General features: G+C 49.4%; 1 protein-coding gene across 1 annotated transcript; it reads right to left on the bottom strand.

The window, feature by feature from the left end:
• Window positions 1-1,973: 1,973 nt before the first annotated feature.
• On the bottom strand, window positions 1,974-4,207 carry LOC128790311 (inositol 1,4,5-trisphosphate receptor-interacting protein-like 1). The gene has a single exon (XM_053946942.1). It carries the CDS (start codon window positions 3,890-3,892, stop codon window positions 2,462-2,464), a length of 1,431 nt encoding a protein of 476 aa, XP_053802917.1. The 5' UTR covers window positions 3,893-4,207; the 3' UTR covers window positions 1,974-2,461.
• Window positions 4,208-8,266: the final 4,059 nt, after the last annotated feature.

The following is an 8,266-nucleotide window of genomic DNA, read 5'->3' as shown; positions in this document are numbered from 1 at the left end:
CTACTAACCAAGGTCCTCAAGTGCTGCATCCAGGCACTTGAAGCATTTCTTAATACTTCCAAGGTATGGTGACTCCACCACATCCTTGGGACACCTGTTTCTGTGCTGGACAACCCTTTCCAGGAAGAAACTTTTCCCAAATATCTGATCTACTTTCAGGAAGTTGTTGAGAGCAATGAGGTTCTCCTAGACCCTCCTTTTCTCCAGGCTACACATCCCCAGTTCCCTCAGATTTGTGTTGCAGATCCTTCCCAGCTCCGCTGTGCACAGCAGTGCACAGGCAGCCTTTGGCACCCCTGTGCCATCTGCCCCAAGATGCTGAACCCCACAGCAACAGGCTCCCCTCCTGCTCCTACTTCAGGCCCACGTCTGAAGACACCACCCAAGATCACAGAATCCTGGAGTGTTTGGGGTGCGAAGGGACCTTAAAGTTCATCTAGAGCTCCAACTCCCCTTCCATGGGCAGGAACACCTTACACCAGACCAGCTTGCCCATCCAGCCTGACTTTGAACACTTCCAGGGATGGAGCAGCCACAGCTGTTCTTGGCATCCTGTGCCAAGGCCTCCACAGCATCACAAGTAAAAAGCTTCTTTCTAACATGCAATCTAAATCTCTTTTAGTACAAAACTGTTTGGCCTTGTCCTATCACTATTCTGATGGTATAAAAAGTCACTCTCCCTTGTTTTTTATAATCTCCCTTTCAAGTACGGGAAGGCTGCAGTGAGGCTTCCCTGGAGCCTGCTCTTTTCCAGGATGAACAATCCCTTCTCCCTCAGCCTGTGCTTACAGAACTGGTGCTCCAGCCCTCTGATCATCTTCACGGCCTCCTCTGGGCCCTCTCCAACAGCTCCACATCGTTCTTGTGCTGAGGAGCCCAGGCTGGGATGCAGGGCTCCAGCTGTCCCTCCTGAAGGCAGAGGCATCTCCCTCAGCCTACTGCCCAGGTTTCTTTTGAAGCAGCCCAGGATTTCACTGATTTCTGGGCTGTGAATGCTCCCTGCTGTCTCATGGCCAGCCTTTCATCCATGAGAACCCCCAAGTTCTTCTCTGTACCCCACACACATGGGTGTTACAAAGGCACCAAGAGTACTCCCACAAAGATGGGAGAAAGATGAGTGCCAAGGCAACCAATCCCATCTCACCACAGGGGATCTCAAGGAAAAAAACATCCAGGAATCGCATCATCCAATTTTTCGTTTGCCAAGGGTTCAGGGGATCTTTGTCCTGTTTTGTAAAGGGAGACCCTAGGGGTCATTCCATCATTGTGTGGGGAAGTGGGCTACTTGGCATGATGTAAATGCTGTGGATATTGTTCTGGTTTCAGCTGGGATACAGTTAATTTCTTGGCAGTAGCTGGTCCAGTGCTATGTTTTGGATTCAGTATGACAATGATGTTGGTAACGCACTGATGTTCTGGTTGGTGCTAAGTGTTTATCCATGTTTATCCAAAATCAAGGACTTATTTCTACCCTGTGCTCTGCCAGTGAGGAGGTACAAAAACCACAAACACAAAAAGCTGGGAAGGAGGAGCACAGCTGGGACAGGTGTCCCAAACTGGCCAAAGTACTATCACATAGGTCGAGATGGCCAGTATATAAAATGGGGGAGTTACCTGGAAGGTGAGCTGATGGGTGTTTGGGAAAGGGTCTGGCATTGGTCAGCATGTGGTGATCAACTGAATTCTGCATCACTTGTTCTTATTTTGTTTTTACTCTCCATTCTTATAAATTCTTCTAATTTACTTGCTTTCAACTGTTAAATTGTTAGATTATTGTGTGATGTCAAACTGCCTACTGGGATTATCCCACAAAAACAGGGAATCCTGAAACCAGACAGCCCACTCTGTCCTCAAGTGCTATATCCAACCCATCCAGCAGCTCTTCTGCAAAACTCTCCCTGACTCTGCAGCAGCTGAGCAGCCAGAACCCTATGCCAGTGCTCCCTGACAGAGTGATGCAGGGGACTCACCGATGAAGTGTTTCCTCAAATATATTATTTATTGCCATCTTTGTACCCAGTAAAGCTCACAGGAGGAATGGACTCACTCAAAAAGGGCATTTGCAGGAGCTTCTGGAGGGCAGCAACATTAAATGCCACTTGGCAGTGAGCACAGCTGTGGAGGGTGACCAATTATTCCTATTTCCCCAGTGCAGGAACATGGACAGTTCCTGGGAGCTGTAGCCAGGGAATCAGAGAAACCAGAGCCCACTGCCTCAGGTCTTCTACCAAATAATCTCCAACTCTGGGGTAGCTGAGCAGCCGCATTCCATGCCAAAGTGATGCACAGATGCTCAGAGATACAGTGTTTGTTCAAACACACCATTTGTTGTAAACTTTACATCAACTAAAGGTCAAAGTATGGTTAGAATGATATTGGAAGTATTCTCCTATAAACCTAGCAATTCTACTCTTCTACAGTACTATGATTCTATGATTCTGCAATTCTACAGTTCTCTCATTCAGAACCCAAAGTAGAGGTGATATTGCAGGTCATCAAACTCCTTCAATGCCTCAGTCTGAGCAGCTGGATCCTGTGCCAGGTGCTGGAAGAGGTTCAGGGGCTGTGCCTCTTGGAAGGCTGGGGGCAAGGAGATCTCCTTGGGCATGTCCTCATTGTCAAAGAAGAAGTGCTTGAGGCGTTTCTCCTCTAGGCAACAGCGCAGGTAGCACATGATGTCATCCACCCGCATCAGGAGATACTTGTGCTGCCATTCTGACAGAGGGATCAAGGTCAGGAGGTGCATGACCGTGGTTTTCAAGGCATAAGTAGAAAGGCCTGAGCCCTTCAGAAGGCGAGCACAGAGCCTCAGGCATTTGAGGTGGCAGCTGCGGGGTGGGGCCTGCATGGCGACATGCCTGAAGAACTTTGCCTCTGCCACAGCATAGCTCTCCAGCCATGTCGTGCTTGGGGGGAGTTGGGCCTCTGTAGGCTGGCTGCTCAGGAAGATGTCCGAGTCACCTTGCTGCACACCAAATACCGTCTCCACAAAGAGGCTTCTCCCGGAATGTTTCATCAGCTTCATCTTGCAGGAGCGGCAGGAGGGAAGCACCTTCATGCTGTAGTGACAGGACTGAGGCACCATCGACCAGGCTGAGATCACAAACGTCTGGAACCAGAGGGCAATTTTCTCCCCATCTAGGTAAGGGCCAGTGCAGAGGGTGTGTAGAAGGCTGGCCGCCTGATTTCTCTTCAACTCCTCCTCAGAGTGGTGGAGGAAGCACAGCATGTTCTGGTCAGGCTGCTCCCCGGTGCAAGTGCACACCAGCTCCACGCGGATGCGCCTGCTCGTTTGTGGCATCCCCCCCATGGAGTCTGGTTCCAGGTGGAAGGCATGCCCACGGGGCGGCTTCAGGGGCACAAACATGCAGTAGACAACATCCTCCTCCTTATGGGGACTCCATCCTTCACAGGCACTGCCCACCCCAATGATTGGTTCCAGCACCGGGAAGAAGCTGTCTGAAAAGAGATTATGGGAGACTTGGAGAAGGTCACTCAGCAGCTCCTGCACCACCCGTCTCCTAGAAGCCAGCTTCGGCACTGACAATTGGAAGCGTCTTGAAAAGATCCAGATCGTATTAATATCAGCAGGATTTTCTTCCTCACTTTCTTCACTCTCTGAGTCCCTTCTGTTGTCCATCTCATGGATCCTTTTCCTGAGCCACCAGTAGAGTGCCAAAAGCACCACCAGGGCTCCAGCAAGGGCCCAGAACAGGCATTGCTGCACAGCAGTCCAGAGCACGGCTTCCCAGGACCCAACACTCTGCTCCACGGTCCTGTGGGCCAACCCCTGCAGCACCTGAGTCCTCTGCTGGTTGAGGTCCTCAGCCAGGTACACATTGATGTAATGGCAGATGCATTGCACAAGCCAGAAGAGGAATAGTATGAACATTATGACCTGCAAGAGAAGGGAGAGGAGTGCAGCAGTGCTGAGAGGTGAGGGAAGGAAGAAAAGAGAAACAAAGGGAACTGGCAGTGAGGGAAGAAGGGATGGGAGACAGCAGGCAGGAAGGAGAAGGGGCTAGGCAGTTGGCAGGCAGCAGAGCCTGCGGCCAGTCCCAGTGGTGGCACTGTGCCCTTTGCAAGATGTGCCTGGAAGGGGCTGGGCCCTGGATGCAGGGTTGGAAGCACTCTCTTAGGTGCCTGTGTTTGTGGTCCTGCCCTCATCCAGTGCAGCATCTGGCCATGTATGCCCACTTGATGCTCATCCAGGCTGCCCTGGGGCACTGCTGCTTCCTGCTACCATTTATACCTGCCCTGATTGTGATGTCCCTGGTGATGTCACTCGTACCAGACATCACAGCTAGGCCAGCTGTGATGGGGCAGCATTGCCTACATGCCCCTCTGGCACCAGAGACATCACAGCCAGGCCAGCCCTGCCCTTCATGCCCACCCCAGCTCAGACCCTCACAATGGCCCCAAGAAACCAAAGTCCTGACACCAACAAATGCAGATCCACTGCTCTGGAATGGCCCCCAGAGCCTCCCTTTGCACAGCAGGACAAAGATCCCCTGAACCCTTGGCAAACATAAAATTGGATGGTGCAGATTCCTGGATGTTTTTCTCCTTAAGATCCTCTGTGGTGAGATGGGATTGGTTCCTTGGTATTGATCTCTGTGCTTGTAGGGCTGCTTTTGGTGCCTTTGTGACACCCATGTGTGTGGGGTACAGAGAAGAACTTGGGGGTTCTCATGGATGAAAGGCTGGCCATGAGACAACAGGGAGCATTCACAGCCCAGAAATCAGTGAAATCCTGGGCTGCTTCAAAAGAAACCTGGGCAGTAGGCTGAGGGAGATGCTTCTGCCCTCAGGAGGGCACAGCTGGAGCCCTGCATCCCGGCCTGGGCTCCTCAGCACAAGAACGATGTGGAGCTGTTGGAGAGGGCCCAGAGGAGGCCGTGAAGATGATCAGAGGGCTGGAGCACCTGTCCTGTGGCACACAGGTATGAAGTAGCTGCTCCATGTGGTGGGGCTGGTCCCCATGAAATGGCGAGCCCACATGGTGGGCCTGGTTTTAATGAAATGGTAAAATCTCACAATATGGCATACAGACTTGTTCAAGATTTGAGAGGACTGAATAAACTTGTTCAAGTATGCCACTCAGTAGTCCCTAATCCGTACACTTAGTAAGCAAGATTCTCCCTGACCATGTGTGGTTCAGTGTGTTTGATTTAAAAGATGCATTCTGGACCTGTCCACTAGCAGAAAACAGCAGAGATATATTTGCTTTTAAATGGGAAGACCCCACTACTGGGAGAAAGCAGCAATTACGATGTAACAATGAACCTCTTTACCACAGGGATTTACAGAATCTCCAAATCTATTTGGACAAATTTTAGAACAGGTGCTTGAAGAGTTTAATCTAAATCCAGGAGCAAAGTTATTACAATATGTAGATAATTTGTTGTATCAGGGGAGGAGAAAGAGAAAGTCTGAGATGTCACAGTTAAGCTATTAAACTTTTGGGGAGAAAAAAAACTAAGGGTCTCTAAAGGAAAATTACGGTTAGTAGAGAAAGAAGTAAAATATCTTGGGCATCTAATTAAGTGAAGGGCAAAGAAGGATAACACTATAATTTTTTTTTTCTGTCATTGTCACTATGTACCTTCCTAAAACCAGATGAGTATTAAGAACATTCTTAGGTTTGCTATGATATTGCTGGTTACAGATTGAGAATTTTATCCAGCATGTAAAGTTTTTGTAGGAAAAACTACAAGAGGAAGGAGAAAAAATTGAGTGGACTAGGAATAAGCAACAGCAATAAGTCATTGTTTATGAAAGGTATGCTACAGGTCTCTTCCATAAGTCACTGGTTTCAGCAATCAGCTGTGTGCAGAGTAGCTACTGCCTTATTAGTGGAAGAGAGCAGAAAGCCAATTTTAGGGGGTACTTCAGTTGTAGCATACAAAGCCTTCTCTTTTCCAGGATGAACAACCCCTGCTCTCTCAGCCTATGTTCACAGGACTGGTGCTCCAGCCCTCTGATCATCTTCATGGCCTCCTCTGGGCCCGCTCCAACAGCTCCACATCGTTCTTGCCCTCCTGAGGGCAGAAGCATCTCCCTCAGCCTACTGCCCAGGTTTCTTTTGAAGCAGCCCTGGATTTCACTGATTTCTGGTCTGTGAATGCTCCCTGTTGTCTCATGGCCAGCCTTTCATCCATGAGAACCCCCAAGTTCTTCTCTGTACCCCACACACATGGGTGTTACAAAGGCACCAAGAGTACTCCCACAAAGATGGGAGAAAGATGAGTGCCAAGGCAACCAATTCCACTTCACCACAGGGGATCTCAAGGAAAAAAACATCCAGGAATCGCATCATCCAATTTTATGTTTGCCAAGGGTTCAGGGGATCTTTGTCCTGCTGTGCAAAGGGAGGCTCTGGGGGCCATTCCAGAGCAGTGGATCTGCATTTGTTGGTGTCAGGACTTTGGTTTCTTGGGGCCATTGTGAGGGTCTGAGCTGGGGTGGGCATGAAGGGCAGGGCTGGCCTGGCTGTGATGTCTCTGGTGCCAGTAACACCACAAGGGACATCAAAATGAGGGGCAGGTATGAACAAAAGCATCACGCAGTGCTGTCCTCGTCCAGCCTGAGACAGGGTGAGTGCACACACAGGCCGGAGACTGCCCTGGATGAGAGATGTAGTGCAAAGGTAGAGCTGTCAAACCCTTCTCTCTCTCCTCCTGAAGTCCATGTCTGTCCTGATGTTCCCGGTCACACTGGTCAAAACCATCCTCCAGAACACAAAGGTGGTTAATGATGAGATGGATAAGGACACACACCAGCACGTGCAGCACCGTTCTGAGTTCCTCAACCAGCAGATGACTTGGATGCTGGAGGAGCTGGAACTCAGGGCTGTGGAGCAGACTGGTGGATCATGGGGACCTGAGCTCTGGGCTGCCTTGCTACAATGGCAGTACTGGGCCATTGCTGGAATCTTGGTGCTGCTTGTGGTGGTCTGCTGGCAGCTCAGGAAAAGAGGCTATGAGGTACTGCCCAGCTGGCAACTGAGCACTTCAAAGCCAATTGCTCCAACACCCCATACCCCCGTCCCTACCTCCACACTCCTAACTCCCATCCCCACAGTCTTTTACTTTCCAACTGGAGCTGAATCTGATGGGGAAGTGCAAACTGGTAAGTTTAGATAAGAATAGGTTAATAATTGAAAGCAAGTAAATTAGAAGAATTTATAAGAATGAAGAGTAAAAAAAAAAAAAAAAAAAAAAAAAAAAAAAAAAAAAAAAAAGTGATGCACAGTGTAATTGATCACCACATGCTGACTGATGCCAGACCCTTTCCCAAACACCCATCAGCTCACCTTCCAGGTAACTCCCCCATTTTATATACTGGCTATCTCAGCCTATGGGATATCCCTTTGGCCAGTTTGGCCAGTTTGCTCCTCCTTCCCAGCTTTTTGTGTTTGTGGTTTTTGTACCTCCTCACTGGCAGAGGACAGGGCACAAAAAAGCCCTTGATTTTGGATACACATGACACTTAGCACCAACCAGAACATCAGTGCGTTACCAACATCATTGTCATACTGAATCCAAAACACAGCACTGGACCAGCTACTGCCAAGAAATTAACTGTATCCCAGCTGAAACCAGAACAATATCCACTCCTTAACCCACAGCATTTACATCATGCCAAGTCTCCCACTTCCCAACACTTTTATCACCTTCCCCATTTATCTGACAGACATACAGACAGCCATCACTCCCTTAGTCTGTGGAGCACCTCTGTCAAATGTCCATACGATTGCCAGCAAAACCTTGACCATGCATGCAGGGAGAACAGACTCTGGGCTGCTGAAGGAGCAAGCCCAGAAAGTCCCCTGGGAAGCTGCTTTTGGAGGTCCTGTGCTCCATGAGTGTTGATCCCCTTTGAAGAGCCATCTCCTAAAATCATGGGAGAAGGAAATGGCAAGCAGGGCAGAAGGATGACTTGGCTGAGCAGGGATCTTCTTCTTTTCTTGCAGTTCCCCTATCCTCTTTCCAGCCTTTCTTGTAGATGAGTGTACCATTTGCTAGCTTCCAGTCACCTGGGACCTCCTGGGTCATCTGGGACTGCTGATAAATGAATGAAAGGGGCTCAGGGAGCACTTCAGCCAGGTCCCGCACTATCCTTTTCTGGGTCCCATCTGACTGCATAGACATGTGTCTGCCTGGTAGTGTAGCATGTTGCTGACCATTTCCCTGTGTCTGTCTTTCAGCTCAGGGGTCTGGGTACCCACAGAACAACTGGTCTTACTATTAAAGGCAAAAAAGAC

The sequence above is a fragment of the Vidua chalybeata genome, chromosome 6 (genome assembly GCF_026979565.1).
Source record: "Vidua chalybeata isolate OUT-0048 chromosome 6, bVidCha1 merged haplotype, whole genome shotgun sequence".
Lineage (NCBI taxonomy): Eukaryota > Metazoa > Chordata > Aves > Passeriformes > Viduidae > Vidua > Vidua chalybeata.
The sequence above is the reverse complement of the archived record's forward strand: the minus strand, read 5'-3'. Positions and strand labels throughout refer to the sequence as shown.